Genomic DNA, 18,241 nt, shown 5'->3' with positions numbered 1-18,241 from the left:
AAGGAGGAAGAGACCAAATCTGGATGTACTTATATGTACTGAGCTTTCCTCTTTATTAACCATTTACAAATGAGCAAATCACTGTACACAAAGCTGCAGGGAAAGCACATTTATCTGCTTTATCAAAAATTACAAAACAAAATACAACAGAAATACAGACCATAATACTTAAGTACAAATAACAACAACATATTGAACTGCTGTTGTTCATTTGTTCAACAGAGAGGAGTTTTTTCTTTTCTTTTCTTCTCAGTGGCAAACCAAAAGAGCTTAACACGTCTGTTTTCACTTAAAATTTCATGAATAAATAGTAACAAACATTGTAATGAACAATATGTTAGTTTCGGTGCATTAGCAGCACCATACACGCGGGAGGGAAAAACCCGACGCTTTGGCGTCCTCTAGTGGCTCTGAACGGCACGCGCAAGAGACTGGAGATCTGGCAAGTATTTTACTTGTTCAACCTGTAACATACGATCAAAAGAAATTTTAGCATGCATTTAAGACTTTGATAAATGTGTCTCTTTATAAATGTTTATGGTTGGCCAGCAACATGACGGGTTTGTAACCCCTGTTGAAAAATCCAGCATATGCTGGTTAGGTATGTTTTGAAGCATGGTCCCTAAGCAACTAACTCCTGCTCAGGACCACCACATGACCAGCTCAAACCAGCAGCCATGCTTCAAAATTTACCAAACCAGCATATGCTGGATTTTTCAGCAGGGCCTCTCTCTCTCTCTGTTGATCATAAAACATTGCAATTGCTCTGTTCACGTTTGGAGTTTGTACAGTACGCTTATGTTTCAGCACAGGGGCCTATACATGCACAGAGCACAGATAAGTTCAAATACAGTAAAGAATAAGAATAGAATCATCTCTACGTCAAACATATACAGTATATATTCTTATATAATGTAATTCTCTATAAAATCAGGACATTGAACTGAACTAATAAGGTACAATAACATCATAATGAATTAAATATTTTAACACACCACTTAACACAGATGAAGATGATGTTTTGTTTACTGAATTGAAATAAATTAAAAACATTCATTGATGGTGGAATGTGAAAATATGGAGGGAGAAACATTACATGTAGATTTATGGTCATAATTCTTAACGCTGTGATTATTATTGTTACATCACTGTGCTCAACTTAAGCTATTATGAACAAAAACAAGGGGGAAAAATTGAGCATAATTCAGGTAATAAGCTGCCTATGTATCTTTCGAGACCGGTGGCATAGAAGAAAACATGCTAAATAAGATTTAAAAACAAATTTGATATTTTTATATAAAACTCAACGTATGACGTGCCCATCAATGCAGTTCATCAGTCTTGTCAATACACACAGGTCTGAAAGCATGTGCTCATTGATCTTTATTGTTGAATGGCAGTGGACTGTACACAGACTGTGAACCTGAGCCTGTTACATCCTCATGCAGCTTACTGTAGAACACTACTCCTTTAAAGCTGCTCGATGACAACCATTAAGGTTTCATTTTCTTAAAATAAATATTGTTTATGGCACAAGTGTTCATGACGACACATATTAAAAGGGGAACAAAATACACGTAGTTCTGACCCTCTTTTGGTTGAGTTTACACAGTAGATGATGGTAAAAATAAAGATGAAATAGAAACTGAATGAATTCAAAACCAAAACAGTCAAAGATTTTATGGCCTAGCCTGATGATTACCATTTAGCATGTAACAGTTCACAAACACACACACACACACAAAGCTTAACTAAGATTAGCTTGTAACTGCTCAGTGACAATAGAACATTAAAATACAACTAGAAATGGTAAAATTATGATTTAGACCACAAACAGTAAATCTTAAACATTCAGTGTGAAATGTTTGTCAACATCTCCAAATGGTCTTTTTCAGTGCTGAGTAACAAGTAATTATTATTAACGTTCAACAACGTAATTCTAATGAGTTACTATTTGTTTGGCTTACAGGGACCGTTTCTTTGTAACAAACACGAAAGCCACATGATTCTAGTCTGATGTGGCCTAAACATCCTCTCAAACACTAAATATTGCCATCTGAATCTTCCTCACCTTCAGGACGTACAGTATACATACAGTCTCACAGCTGAACTGGAACAGTCACCGCCAACTGGGCTGAAGCACACATTTGACATCAATGACCACAATTTTCTTAAATATAACATTACAAAAACGCCAAAACCCAAGACCGTGGAAACAAATATGAATTACGGCACTCTGCAGTGAAAATACAATCTTTTTTGAGACTATGGTAGCTTATGGAAACACATGTTAGCAAAAAAAATAAAAGACTAGCCTGAGGTTGAAATGACAGTGTGATGAGCAGTGCATTAAAACAAAATAAAACATAAACACTAAAATATTCAGACGATCTATAGGTACAGAAACTTTGTAAACAAGTGGAATTGTACAGCTCAACTCAAAAAGAACTGTAACAACAATGTCATCTTAGTATATATAATATTCTTTTGTGGTGTAAGAGAAACATAAAACATTCACAAAAAATAAAATAGGCAAAAACACTGATTTACACACACGCAAAAAATGGAATGACCCAAGGTTTTGGTTCAGTTTTCCGTTGTTTCCCTTCTTGTGTTCCTCATCTCATCTCCCACTTCCATACGTGCCTTGATCTGCTTCCGCTGCACGCTCTCTCTCCTCCCTCTATCCACAGCCCACTCCGGTGGGGTGGTCCGAAAAGCTAGGCTGCTTCTTCCAGGGCAGGGAGCAGGCCTTTCTCTGTCAGATGAGCCTTGAGCGAGTTAAAGATGTGGAGCTGTTGGTCTAGTCTCAAAGCGAGAAGCTGCTGGATCACTTTAGAGGGGTTTGGCCCTCTAAACGAGAGGAAATATCAAAGCACAATATTTTTATGCTCTAGACACACTTGCACGATTCATATTACTTTGATTATAATTGTACAGTGATTATTTTAGTCTTTGACATTAACAAAAAATAACCTAACAAGGCACTAGATTGATAGAACAGTAGCAATTCAAACAATAAAATACGTATGGGACTGCTCAGTCATTCTCACAAAATAAACCACAACATGCTAGATCAAACTATACTAAATAAATCAATATAAAAATAAATAAAACATTACATAAAATACACAAATAAAAATGGACACTTGTGGAATGATGATATAATGATAACTATAGGCCAGGTTGAATTTGACATTAATCAATTATATAATGTTATATAAGCTATACAAGAAGTTTGGACTCGGTTTCATTTCAGTGCATAATGAGTAATAATATTAGTTACAAATCATATGCATTCAACCCATACAAAGACATGGTTCATGTATTGTATATACTACCATTCAAAGGTTTAGGGTCAGCAAGGATGCATTAAATTGATAAAAAGTTACAAGTAACAAAAAACAACTACTAAATATTTAAAATAAATGCTATTCTTTTGAACTTTCTATTCATCAAAGAATAAAATGTATCAGTTTCCACAAAGCATATGTTGCACAGCACAACTGTTTTCAACATTTCTTGAGCATGATTTCTGAAGGATCATGATGTGACACTAAAGACTGGAGTGATGATGCTGAAAATTCAGCTTTGTCATCACAAGAATAAATTACATATTAAATCAAAATTATTGATAAAATTAATGCAGCTTTGGTAAGCATAAGAGACTTTTCATTAATATATATACAGTATATAACCAACCTCAAACTGTTGAATGGCAATGTATGTTACAACTCAAAAGTCAATAACTACCTACACATAACTGTACCAGAAATTCATTAATAACGGTCTTACCTGATAAAGCTGGCGATGTAAACATTTACAAATGTGGCCATGAGGTACTGACAGTCGAAACGATCCATGATTCCTCCATGACCTGGAATGGTGTTTGCAAAGTCCTGCAGTGATGGACATCAGAGAGACAGTTTGAGCACAGGACAGGAAACACTCTTCATGTACACTGAGGCTCTGTGCCACATCTAAATCTGTCTTTTATTGTGTAGACGGACAACTTAAGCTGCCTTGTGGTGAAGAATGCTGTAGGTAATAGTGAAACCAAGACTGAAACATTTTTCTTTTCAGATTTGTATGATCTGTGGGTGCTCAAATTACACCCACCTTGATTTTGAAGGCCCTTTTGAAGCCGCTGGCAAAAAAGCCTCCAAAAGGTCCCATGATGGAGGCAAATGCTGACAGGGCAATGCTATGGATCTGGAATGGGTACAACTTTACTGTGGTCTAAGAGGAAAATGGGAGAGAGATGGAAATGTGTGAGAAACTGTCTTTATTTGTATGCAATTTCAAAATACATATAATTTACTCTTTTATTTTATTCGGGATTCTGCTTTTGCTTAAATGTCCAAAAATGTCAGCATTGACATAACACAGAGTCAAGCAGAGCGGTGACAGATTCACAGCGAGTGGGAAGTCAGCAGATGGCTGTCTGAGCAACTGGTAAACACAGACACAAAGATCAGGAAAAATAACAAAAAGAGAAAGAGAGAAGGAGTGGACAGACCGAGTGAGAGACATGAGGAGCAAGTGTCTAACAGATGGTGTATGTGTGAGTGTGTGTGTGTTTTACCCAGCCCGAGATGGACTGCAGTACAGGCGGCAGACCGTAGTCCTGAAGCTGGAAGAGCTCAGACGGCTCGCAGTCTACTGTGAAACTGTTGGAGTCATTGTTAAACTCCACAGGACACACAAAGAAGCGGTAACCTGACATCAAGTAGGACAGCTGGAGAAGAGCCAAAGTGAGACATATTATCATTCAGACACATCAAATTAACACTGTAAAGAACTAATCAGACACTTCCAAGGTGTCAGTTAGGCAATTCTGATTCTTACGTCACCAAGGTTCCCAAATCTACATAAAAACATTCCGCAAACACCAGACGAAGAACAGGAAGTGGGTTATTATTACTCACTAGGATTCCAAAAACAACAGTGGAGAAGAAGCCACCGATAAACCCCTCCCACGTCTTCTTAGGAGACAACTGCAGAGAAAATTCAGCATTAAGAGAACTGCTAAAAATACACAACATTACACAAAAACCACAGAAAGTAGTTTCTCAAAAATGTATGAATGTTACTGCGTTACACAAAAACATTAAAAAGCAGCTGCTTTTAATTTAAAAGAGATAGCACAATTTCTGAAAGCTTATGTGACACTGAAGCCTGCAGTAAAGGCTGAAAAAGATTTGACATCAGGAATTGATTACATTTTAAAATATTTTGAAAGCAAAAACAGTTATTTTAAATTATAATAATATTTTACTGTTTTACTGTATTTTTGATCGAATAAATGCAGCCTTGGTGAACATAAAAGAGTTCTTTCAAAAACATTAAAGCATCCTACTTCTGAATAGTAGTGTAAATATTATACCACCGTTTTATTATATTTCACATGTAATCATTCGATAATGTAAATAATGCGATTTTTTTAAATATTATTCAACTGAGGTGTTAAAAACACAAACCTTGATGAGAGGGGTGCGACCGAAAAAGAAGCCAAACATGTAAGCCATGATGTCATTACAGATAACACAGGAGATGGGCACAATAAACCTGCGCACACAGAAACAGATTATCTTATACAAACAGATCAGCTACACCAGAAAACCAACTGTACTGTATCTAATACTGTGCAATGTGTAAATGTCATATGGGTTTTGATAGTGGTACACAGGAGGCATCATCTTACCAGATCATCCCCTCAAACAGGTTATGAATGATTAAGTGGGACTGAGTCACCACAATCAGCAAGGTCACATGAGTCCAGCCGAACTGGGGAGAGAGAAAAATGGGATGAATAGCTCTATTCACTTCAAATCTGGGGCAAAAGGTAGTGCTATGATACAGAAACGCCAGGAAACATGACAAATGCATGTGTGTTTGCAGAATGTCAAACACAGAGTATGTGAGAGTGGGTGTACAAAAACACTCTCAAATCACACTAATCTTGTTCTATGGACTAAACGCAACATTAACACACTCACTCACCATGTAGAACTGCAGGCGATAGTGTTTTTTCACCAGGCTCAGAACAAACATGCAGAACCCTGGAGAAAACGCACACACACACACACACATCTGGTAAAACAGACAGTTCCACCAATGCCATCCCCACATGTCTACAGGACTATTTTAGGCTGTCACTAATTATGTCCTGCTTGTCAGGAACCAGCCAGCGGCCAAGAAACCTGTCCAAGCCAAACCAAGCACACTGAAAAGACCATCTGAAACTATCTGCAGGACATGCAAGGTTTATACATGTGTTATCAGTCTGTCTAACAAACTGACAACACATGATGAACTGATGATATTGTTTAACTTTACACCAATAAACACTGTTGTTGCATTTTATAAAAACAGAACACTGATATATATTTTAAATTGACATGTTTCCATTCCAGCTCAGTCATTATTGTAATGTACACACTCCAGCCATGCTACACAAATTAATGAAATTTCATAATAACTGTTATGCACACAATCGATTAAGTATTCCAGTAGCAAGGATTGGTTTTAAATTTTTATTTCATTTTAACTGATAACTATCAATTTAATTGAAAATGATTGTTCTATTCTTATCGTGTTCAGATCCCATATTTTTCCCACACTGCCTATTTTGTTACATATTGTGGTTTCGTGTCATAATATATTAATCATACACAATTTGTCTTTTCTTTGTACTTCCTTTTTTTCCCTTGCCTCAATGAGCATTGTTTAACTGTCTGTTTGAACTGTTGTTGTGATAAAATGTTTATATATTTTTAAAAAATAAGAAGAAAAAAACAGTAAGACTTGTTGCATCTCATTTAGCTTTTGATGAAATCTGCAGTTTTGCATCTTTTTGAAAGAGAAAATGAGCGAGGGATGCACAGACAGGCAGAGAGCCTAACCACATCCTGGATGACATTAACTTCACGCTTATGAAAAACCAACACCCCAAAAAACTAAAATCATTACGCCTGCATTTCAACTGGTAATAGAAGTTGCATTTTGAAGACTGCATCTGATATTGAGTTGTTGGACTGAGCAGTAACTGTGAGAACTATTAGTTCCCAAAGACCTTAAAGCCAGAAACATCAATGGTACCATTAATACTATGCATGTGGGAAAGACAAGGTCCTAACCTGTGAGGTACAGGGCAAAGGAAATGAAGCGGTGGTATTTGCTGAGGATGCGTAGAGGCTCCTCCCTCTGCACCAGAGTGAAGAAATAATCTGTCACCGTTTCGCCATAGAAGAAGTAGTTCACACACAACAGGAAGTACCTGTCAAAAACCGTTAAAACTGGCAGTCAGACATTATTGTGACAAAGTCCTTTCATATCCATTCATTAATCAAAGTGTTTTCAATGGCTGTCGAAGTAATTATAATGGGCCAATTTGTTAGCAATAGAAAATATAGGAAATGGACAGACTGTAGACTGTGGATTAGGACCACATGGCAGAAAGGCATGTTGGGATACACAGAAGGACTAATGTAGAGAAACAGTTCTATTTATACCCGATTAGCCAGATATCTTATTTACAAAAACCTAAAAACCAGTTCAAAGCAAAGTTCACCAGCTGAAACATGATTAATCAAGAAATGCACAAAGAAATGTCATACTTTCCACACAAAGAAAATAGTAGAAATTGAAGCCTGTTTAGATTTTTTTATATATGCGACACTGGACCACAAAACCAGTCATTTAATGATATTAATACACCATCTAAAAGCTGAATAAATAAGCTTTCCATTGATGTATTGTTTGTTAGGACAATATTTGGCTGAGATACAACTATTTGAAAATCTGGAATCTGAGGGTGAAAAAAAAAATCTAAATATTGAGAAAATTGCCTTTAAAGTTGTCCAAATTAAGTTCTTAGCAATGCATATTACTAATAAAACATTAGGTTTTAATATATTTACGGTAGGAAATTCACAAAATATCTTCATGGAACATTTTTGGCATAAAAGAAAAATCAATTTTGACCCATACAATGTATTTTTGATTATTGCTACAAATATACCCCAGCGACTTAAGACTGGTTTTGTGGTCCAGGATCACATATAACTAAATATGCATAAGTTATGCTCCAACTTAAAATAGTTCTTCCTTATTTTGCACATGAAAATATGACATTTCTTCATAAGGGTCACTCAAAAACCTTCCCAAAGGCCTTAAGATCTCAGACTACTGCTCCAGAGTTTCTACATAGTGAAATGTGGCATCAAGAGACCTGATTTTTGCCAGATTTTCCAAATGTTTAAACGGGTAAATCACCTAAAAATGAAAATTGTGTCATTAATTACTCACCCTCATGTTGTTCCAAACCCGTATGAACACAAACTAAGATATTGAAGTGAAGTGAAGTGAAGTGACATACGGCCAAGTATGGTGACCCATACTCGGAATTCGTGCTCTGCATTTAACCCATCCAACGTGCACACACACACCGTGAACACACACCCGGAGCAGTGGGCAGCCATTTATGCTGCGGCGCCCGGGGAGCAGTTGGGGGTTCGGTGCCTTGCTCAAGGGTACCTCAGTCGTGGTATTGAGGGTGGAGAGAGCGCTGGACATTCACTCCCCCCACCTACAATTCCGAGACTCGAACCCGCCACCTTTGGATTACGAGTCCCGACTCTCTAACCATTAGGCCAACGACTTCCCCTCTATTTTTGATTAAATCCAAGAGTTTTCTGACCCTGCATAGTCAGCAATGCAACTACCACAATCAAGACCCAGAAAGGTAGCAAGGACATCGTTAAAACAGTCCATGTGACATCAGTGGTTCAACCTTAATTTTATGAAGCTATGGGAATACGTTTTGAGCACAAAGAAAACTAAAATAACTTTATTCAACAATTTCTTCTATTATATTTCACAAAAATATCTTAATTTGTGTCCTGAAGATGAACGAAGGTCTTACGTGATTGGAACAACAGGAGAGTAATTAATGACAGAATTTTCATTTTTGGGTGAACTATCCCTTGAACTCAACACTGAATTCTAAAACTTTAAATTCAGTGGGATTTTCACATTACTAACACCTGGTGAATCTTTTCTTTTCACATTTGAAACAAACTACACTACAGTTTGACTGGTCTAAACCAGAGTGAATTTCCATACCTCTATACAGCTGGTGATAGCATGTATAGCTGGATGAATAAACAAGTGCAGCATTTACTAATTTTTACACAGAAAATGAAAGAACGTGTAAGACATCAAGACAGCCATATTATGATAAGATGAAAGTGATGAAAGCTGATGATGCCCTCTAATTACAGGCAGTGCACAGTGGGAGAGAGACAAAGAGAGATCTGGGGTGACAGATAATGAGAAAAGGGAGAGAGCGAGAGACAATGAAGTGTGAAAATGAAGGTGGCAGGTGCGTGTCGTGGGTCTCACCAGCTTAGTGTTCTGAACCAGGGCAGGTGGTAAGAGTGATACACACTGTAACCAATTGTGATGATCTCATGGAAGCACTTGATCTGAACACACAGCACCTGTGGAAGACACACAGAGTACAACAATAAAAAAACCAACAGGCAGCCAACTAGTTCCACTCTGAAGTGCTATTGCTAGCTGTTTTTTAAAGCAAGACTCCATCCTGTGTTTTTGCTGCTGGCAGTCAATAAAGCTTATTCAATCTTTAAATGTCTTAGAGGGCATGATATAGCAAGACCACATCAGTTATTAGAAAATATTAAAAATGAATCACCATTATGGAAATGTATTGTCTGTTCAATTTGAAGAATTAATTTTGGACACTTTTCCACCTATTTTGGGATTTTTGATTACATAATGCCAACTAGTGCCAAAATAGTTGTAAAATTAGAGCACAGTAGCATTATTTTAGTATTATTTATATATTATTATTGTATTAAATAATAGTTTCATTTTAATTAAAGTTTTAGTAATTTTGTTAGGTGTATTTGTGAATTTCTATTTAGTTTTAAAATATTTTTATTTCAGTTTTACTTTGAGTAAATTTAGGACTTAAAGGAACACTCCACTTTTTTTGAAAATGGGCTCATTTTACAACTCCCCTACAGATAAATAGTTGAGTTTTTCCATTTTTGAATCCATTCAGCCGATCTCTGGGTCTGGCGTTAGCACTTTTAGCATCTCGCTCAAAAATGACCAAAGAGTTTCGATAATTTTCCTATTTAAAGCTTGACTCTTCAGTAGTTAGAACAGAAAGTAGTCTGAAAGTAGTCCCCAGCTATATCATAACTAGCTGCCTAGCTGGGGACTACTTTCAGGCGCTGCGTAATATCATTGCGCCTGCTGCACCCATGGTAACGCAGCAAAGTTCCTTGATTATTACGCCAGAATGGGAGTATAGTTCCTAGCCATATCAGCCTAGAAAATCACAACTTTTCATTTTCCGTCAGTCTTAGTACACGATGTAACTACAGAAGAGTCAAGTTTTAAATAGGAAAATTATCATTTACCAGAGTCAAATCATTTTTGAGCGAGGTGCTAACGGTCTAATCCGATTCAATGATCTACGCTAAACTAAGCTAAAAGTGCTACCGCCAGACACGGAGATCGACTGAATGGATTCAAAAACGGTAAAACTCAACTGTTTAACTCTTGGGGAGTTGTAAAATGAGCCTATTTTCAAAAAAAGTGGAGTGTTCCTTTAAGGTCATTGCACACCGAGTCCAAAATTTTTGTCTGAAATTTTCGCACATTGAAAAATAAATAAGACCTTGCGTTATGTCAATCACGTTTACACACTGCCTCCGAAACTTTCATCCATCATAAAAAAATTGGGATCGGTTTTGATTTTCTGCGTTTTTCGCATCCGTAGCTAGCATTTTGAGAAGTGTTTTGACAATTCAGAGCCACCGTGCAAGCGAATGTCAAAAGATTGTCAAATTCATCCACTTCATCTTGCAGCACAAAGCACTGTAAAGATCCTTGCACACCTAGCTAGTTCACAGAAATTGGTGGTCTTCTTTTTAATATGTGGCTCTAGTAGTATCAATAAAAAAAAAAGCGTATCTAGTAGTATAAAAAAAAAAGCGCTATATAAATGCATCATTCATTCATTCATTCATTCACTAGCCAAGCATCAAACTAAGCCACTGAAATCCTGAAGTTAACTTTGAATCGCCCGTGATAATCCCGCTGCTCCTTAATAAGGAGGGGGAATCTCAGGATTGGATGGACCCAATATTTCCTTTCTTTTTCTCTTTTTAAGAAGCAAGAGGACAACAAAATCATCCTCACTGCTTGAAGACTCCATTTAGTACTGTTGCAAATTTTTTCACAACGGATTAATTAATACGCATCGGACTTGGTGTGCAAGGTTTCTGTCTGTGACTCATTTTTAGGATAACAAATATGAAAAAACGCATACGAAAATTTTCGGACTCAGTGTGCAATGACCCTTTAACTTATTCCAGTTAGTTGGCATGACAACATTTCTATACAGTTCTATATATTTCCATATTTTATACTACTGATTAAAATGTTGTGAACCCTGAATTCACAGCATCACAACATAACACTGAAAAACTATTGAGTGAGTACTGCATATTTTTATACATAATAGTATAAATTTTTAATATCGTTAGCAGCTGTAACATGAAAATAATTGTAGGCTATAATATCTGAAACAGCCAGATTATGGAACAAAGTGGACACTGATTATTCAGAGACTACAGGTCTCATAAATATATCTGCAGGCCTGTTTGAACATAACCAATTCGGCAGCTCAGCTGAGTAATAATGTTTAATAATGTCAACAGAATAAAAAAAAACATCAGTACTCATCTGTCATGTGAAAAAGCGACAAACAGACCATATCTAGTAGTTTTTAAGTCTTAAGTGAAAATGTCTGTTGGTGTTTAAAACAACAGGAAGAGACAATACTCACAATCATCATCAGCACCATCGGACCGAGATAAATAATGATAAAGAAGAAAGAGATCATAGCCAGCGTGAGGATGCCCCTCACCCACCAGTTCTTCCATCTGCAGGAGAGACAAACACATTAACGCAAAGCATATTGGGTGGAAATATAATCTTCCTAATGCGAGGACTAAAAGCTCCGGTGGCCTTTTTATTGAATGAATCATCTGCTGTTCTCAGCAACATGCCAATAATCTGCTCTGGACGCTTTATACACACTTTTTATCTCACGTCACATGCAAGTGTGTTCTACTTTACTGAAGAGTCATTTTAATCATAGATTTCGAGATGCTTACCGTGAAGAAAGTCCAGAGAGGGCTTTGTTGAGAACCTCTGGTGTGTCATCGGCAGGAACAGGAACCCCAGAGTCTGACTTGGTCTCATTGTCCGAGGCTCCATCTCTCTCCTTCCCCTCTGTTTCAGAGCCCTGGAGACAGTTGAAGAGAAAAAATAAATACAAAAGAGATGAATTAATCTATCAAAATAGACATTTGTTCATTTCCAAAGAATTCTGAATACTACTAACAATACTGTTTTACAGTTTGGGATCAGTAGAGTTGGGAATCGAAAATCAATTCCAATTCCAGAATCGAATGCTTAAGGTCAGGAATTGGATATTTTTTGTAAATTTTAAATTTCAATCGCTGTGCGCGCATCTTTTTTTTTTTTGAGGTGGCGAAACGGGGCTGTTAAAAATGTATTCGTCTTTGAATCATTCATTCAATAGATTCATTCAAAAACACTGATTCAGCCAGTAATGAAATACTCACTGAATCATTCATTCATAAATTCCATGAGAGATTTTGTTTAGTTGTCTAATATTTTTTCTTCAGAATTGTGAGAGAACCACAACCTTCATTAAAAAAAGTCTCAATTTATCCAGAATCGTGCATTTTGCACACAAACAGCTCTTTCTAGAGTCCAGTTTTTATGTAGCTGGCTGATTTTTGTTTCCGCAAATAAATGTTTTGCAAAAAGAGACACAGAATGAATATGTTTGATATCTAAATTTTTTTAACCACATTGAAACCGAAACCGTGAATCGATAAGAATTGACAAGCAGAATCAAAATCGGAATTGGAATTGATCAAATTAAAACGATACCCAACCCTAAGAGTTTTTTTTTTTTAAATAAGAAATTAATACTTATTTTCAGCAAGGACCCAAAAAAGATTGTCAAGAAGAAAAAAAAAGTTATTTCTTCAAAAAAAAAGTCTGTAATAAATATGTATCAGGATTTAAACAGAAAATATGAAGCAGCAGAACTGTTTTCACCGTCGATAATAATAAGAAACGTTTTTGGGCACCAAATCAACATGATTTCCGAAGGATCATGTGACACTAAAAACTTGTAATGATTCAGCTTGGCCTACACAGGAATTAATTACATTTTAAAACATTAAAATAGAAAGCACTTCTTTTAAATTGCATTCATATTTCACAATATTTCTGTTTGCACTGTATTTCCGAGCAAATAAATGCAGCCATCTGTATCTAACAGGTCTGAGTGACTAAGTAGCCTTTTGCACAATTACAAGCGACCTGTCTTCTTCATCCCCATAGCAACAGGCTGTCATCATCAGATGGTGCTGCACCAGTTGGTCGAGCTGTTACGATTGTTCCAGAAACCTCTTTCTATCCATCTGACATAAATAATTTGGATCTGATTACGAAGAGCACCCTGAAGCTAACGTACATTTATGGCTGACACTCATCTGCCAGCAAGAGCTATGGAAAGATCCAGGGTTTCCATGGAGACGGACTACATCCTGATATTCAAGATGCCAGAGTTAAAAATACCCTCCCTCGCACCTCCCACATCCTCCCCCATCTCTCAAATGTTCCGCCGACCGCAAATAGCTCATCAGGAACTGAGGACATCCCACTCTTCCTAAGAGAGACATGTTCAGCCTTCCTGCCAAGTTTGACCCACACTCAGGGTATGAGCAACACTTTGACGAAATTGGTGGACGGCAGCGTTAGCCATCTGGAAACGTGGAATTCCCCGACAAACGTAACATCAATGACAGTCTACAAAAGAGATGAGTGATGTCAGCATGTATTAAATTTGTCACATTCCTTAAAAACGTAACGTCTGACTATATTTGGTGTTCAGGCAGGTAAAACATATCCAATCAGCACCAAATCTCCAACATTCATGTACGATTGTCACATTTCGCCCCTAGTGGCAGTTGCAGTAAACTTTTAAAATGGTCATGTAAATGATTGATGAATGCATGAATATATAGACAGTTCTGGGGAGTAACTAGTAACGTGTAACGGAATTATGTAATTTAATTACAAAATAATGTAAAAATTTGTAATTAAATTACAATTACTTTTGAAAATGTACATTCTAGTCTAACAGGTGTGTTAAATCAGGCATACAGTCACACAACCTGCCTAGACAAACATTTACAGAAGAATTGGCTGTATTAAGGAGCTCAGTGACGTTTAACAAGGCAGTCTCTTAGTATGTCACCAGTAAAATTATTTGGTCAGTTGTAATTTACCTAACCTTATCCGGTACAAGAATTTACCTAACCCAGGGTTGTCCAAACCTGCGCCTAGAGGGCCACTGTCCTGCAAAGCTTAGCCAGAGATTGTTTTATTATTGGGAGATATGAGGGTCTGTATTACTTACCATTGTAGAAAGCGTAACAATCAACTTGGACATGTGTGCCTTGATAACCAATCACATTACAGCTTTGATGTCATTGAATTTCAAACAGAGTTGTGTGACAGTCAATCGTTGTTTATGGATACTATAGAAATGAATGAGAAGTGCCATAAACTAAATCCTACCTGTCACAAAAAGTCTGAGTTCTCTTATAAAATTGCATTTTTGTTTGGTGTAAACTAAAAATAGTTCAATCAAAAACTATTGTTTAATGACAAGATCAGCCGATAGGCAGCCGATTCATTAAATGATAAGCTGTTTCCTCAATAAAACTGTTTATTCAGCGTAGTGAAGCCTCTCCTCCACTGACATCCTTTAAAAACAACGGCCTCTGGTCTCATTCCCTGCGTACCACCAACAGAGTGGGACTACAGAGAAATCTTGGACTTTCTGCGAGAGGTAGGATTTAGTTTATGGCACTTCTCATTCATTTCTATAGTATCTGTAAACAGCAACTGACTGTTGCACAACTCAAGATTCAAGATTCAAGAATATCAACTCTGTTTGAAATTCAATGACGTCAAGGCTGGAATGTTAGCATTAGCCATTATGCTTTTTTTGGCTAAAGGTTGCAGGCTTGCCTTACAGTGGCTTTGGTTTTGCTCCAACTCCAATTAAACACACCTGAACCAGCTAATCAAAGTCTTACTAGAAACTTCCAGGCAGGCGTGTTGAGACAAGTTGGAGCTAAACTCTGCAGGACAGTGGCCCTCCAGGACCGTGCTTGGACACCCCTGACCTAACCCTAACCCTATCTGGACAGACGAGACCCTGACAATATTCAAAACGCATCTCTTCCATGAGCACTTAACTGCATCCTGCTATAACCCTCCTTCTTGTAGCTTGTACAATTCTGGACAATGTTTGAATCTTTGTATCGTGTTACCGCCTCCCTCTGATGAATCACTTGTTGCATTTCTCATTTAAAAGTCACTTTAGATAAAAGTATGTGATAAATGGACAAACATAAATGTAAAAGAATTTGACTAGCCTACATGAAGAACAGACCTGAACGCCTTTGAGATGGACTGAAACAACAACTGACAAGAGGGAAACTGTTATAGCAATAAATTAACTATTAACGCCCATGGTTTTAAAAACAAGCATATATGGGTGAGGTGTTCACATACTTTTGGCCATGTAGTGTACTTCATCCAAAACTCAACAGGGACACTGTGTCTTTTTCTATTTCATTACAATGGCATAGTTTAGTCTAATGTAATAAACTCAGCAGGCCCCTCTCGCCTCTATAATGAATTCTTAAAATTCTTAACTTCTCGCAGCAACACAAATACAAATCTGTGCAATATCTTAGGAGAAACGTTAAAACACCACTGTTTGGTGAATACACAAGTCTGGAATAACATGAGGTGTTTAAATGACGACAGAATTTTCATTTTTGAGAAAATATCGCTTTAATATGAATCAAATATGACTATTTCATTAAAGAAAGAAAATCTGATGTTACGTGAGACTATTGTTGTTGTTTTAATTTTTTTTTCAGGAAACAAAAAAAAATCTGATATGTAATGCCTTGTTTCAATAATTCAATTCATAATGCATAAAAATGACAAAACCTATACTCAAATTTATATTTTGCTCTGAAATATGTCAGATTATTGAAGCAAAATGAGTTGCAAACTTTCATTCTGACTTTAAATGCCAAATATACAGACACTAGACTGAAAAATATATATATGGTTAGAGTCGGAAGTTCAGAACAGGACCACATTCAGTCCATCTGCCTGACCGCTGATATGCGAATGAAGGCAGCACAAGGTTTCATTTGCATGATTAGGTCTGTTTGTTTTTCATATGAAAAATTTATCTATTTAGCATAATGTGGACACTGTCATTACACTAGCAAGCATAGCTAAGCTTACACACGCTTGGGTTATTCTTTCATCACTCCAGCATGATGGCAGCACTAAAGATAGAAGAGGATGTGCTTATTTCTTCTTTTGAAATTAATTTGTAATACAACATAGCATGCAGAAAGAAGTCATATGGTGACCCTCCAAAACCGAATGAGAAACTTCTCAGAAACTATTAAGCATATTTACAGATAAAGGTTGCACATAAGATGATTTACCCAAGAACTCTTCACTGTAGTCACTTTATCACATCCTACTGATAAAAGCTGCCTCTCTATATCCAAAAAATACAAATAAATACAAAAGAGCACAAATTAGTAAAGTATCGGCAAATATTTGCTATTAACTTAGAATAAGTCATTCAAATGAGTTTTGTTTATCTTGCTGGAAGGTTTGAGCCCATGCCTGCAGGTCAAGACACTTGACACATGAATGTTGACTCACCCATCCACCCACGTTTCTCTCAGTCTCCATGTTTTCTATCTTTATATCTACACAGCATGAAGATCAGTCCAACTCTGCTGAAAGCACTGCTCGTCCTTAAGAGTTTAACCTCACTGTCCTGAACTGAACAGAGCAGGGATTGTTCATGCCACTTAACTTTATTTCAGCAACATGGCAACTGCTAGAAATACAATGAGGCCTTATAGTGTAGTGTTGTGTTGTGTTGTGTTGGGACACAGTGAGGAAACCTTCAGCACATCAGAAGAAGGACAGGAAGAACATCAGAGTCCTGATGATGCTCAGACTCTCCTCTAGCTGGAATCTGCTATATTACACTCTCATGAACGCTAGAAATACAATCATTTATCAAGCCAAAGCATTAAAAGCTGCTTTAGTGCTGTGTCAGGACACTTGCTGGCCAGCTCCAGAACCACCACAACGACCTATAATCGATGTTTCTCTCTCTCTTCATGTATGACAGCATGTAGCTTAAACGATAGCCGTGACAACATGCATCTCTTTCTTTATTCGTTACCTTATCCTCCCAGTTTTGATGCTGCAGTTCTTTATCCGTCGCTCCTCGCTGGCGTAATTCTGTCATGGTCGGCTTGATTTGTTGGAAATAGAGGCCTGATGAAGTAACAATCTTCGGGGGTTGCTGTTCGTTCTCAATGATTGTTATTGGGACGTGAAAGGGAGCGACTGCGCATGCGTGCGCCGAGAGTGGGCGGAGCGCCATCTAGTGGTCAGTACTGAGAGGACAGGCAGATGGATGGATAGATGGACATTTACTAGCCCAGGGGTTTTCAACCTTTCAGGACATGCGCCCCCCCCAAGTTTGTCTAATTTCACTCGCCCCCCCACCCCTGACATGACTAACCGTAAATCATTTTACACCATTCTCACTGTCGCCTAACAGCGGGAGTCAGATTGCCCCCTAGCGGATGGCTGAAGATTTGAAAGCTCGAATTCATAAATCTTCAAGGCAATGTCTCTGAATTAATTGATGCTCGCGCCCCCCTTGACAGGTTGAAAACCCCTGTACTAGCCTATAATAAAATCAGATTGTCAACAGAAATTTTTATTTTTTATTTTTGTAGGGCAAAATCATAGCTCTAAATTTTTTTAAGAAATAAGCAAATTCAGATTCGTAAGTAATGTAATATATAATTAATTTTTCCTTGATTATACATTTCACACACCTTCATTATTCATCATAACTTACAGGCTAACTGAGCAGAATTTATAATCTACAGCTATTATGGCAGTTACCAAGAATGTAACTTTACATATAATTAAATAGAACTATTTAGCTCTACAT

The 18,241-nt window shown here is 37.2% G+C and overlaps 1 protein-coding gene across 2 annotated transcripts; it reads right to left on the bottom strand.

The window, feature by feature from the left end:
• Positions 1 to 19: 19 nt before the first annotated feature.
• On the bottom strand, positions 20 to 17,643 carry cds2 (CDP-diacylglycerol synthase (phosphatidate cytidylyltransferase) 2). 2 transcript variants are annotated; one of them, XM_079419391.1, is made up of 13 exons: positions 17,456 to 17,643; positions 12,219 to 12,349; positions 11,888 to 11,984; positions 9,406 to 9,503; positions 7,140 to 7,279; positions 6,004 to 6,062; positions 5,705 to 5,787; positions 5,481 to 5,568; positions 4,929 to 4,997; positions 4,586 to 4,738; positions 4,120 to 4,239; positions 3,796 to 3,899; positions 20 to 2,853 (listed from the first exon to the last, which is right to left on the bottom strand). In XM_079419391.1, exons 1-13 carry the CDS (start codon positions 17,519 to 17,521, stop codon positions 2,721 to 2,723), a joined length of 1,341 nt encoding a protein of 446 aa, XP_079275517.1. In that variant the 5' UTR covers positions 17,522 to 17,643; the 3' UTR covers positions 20 to 2,720. The 2 variants fall into 2 exon arrangements, with proteins under 2 accessions (XP_079275517.1, XP_079275518.1); XM_079419392.1 differs by lacking the exons at positions 20 to 2,853; positions 3,796 to 3,899 and adding an exon at positions 3,910 to 4,038.
• Positions 17,644 to 18,241: the final 598 nt, after the last annotated feature.

The sequence above is a fragment of the Barbus barbus genome (genome assembly GCF_936440315.1).
Source record: "Barbus barbus genome assembly, chromosome: 6".
Lineage (NCBI taxonomy): Eukaryota > Metazoa > Chordata > Actinopteri > Cypriniformes > Cyprinidae > Barbus > Barbus barbus.
Note: the sequence above shows the minus strand (reverse complement) of the source record. Positions and strands in the feature narration are given on the sequence as shown.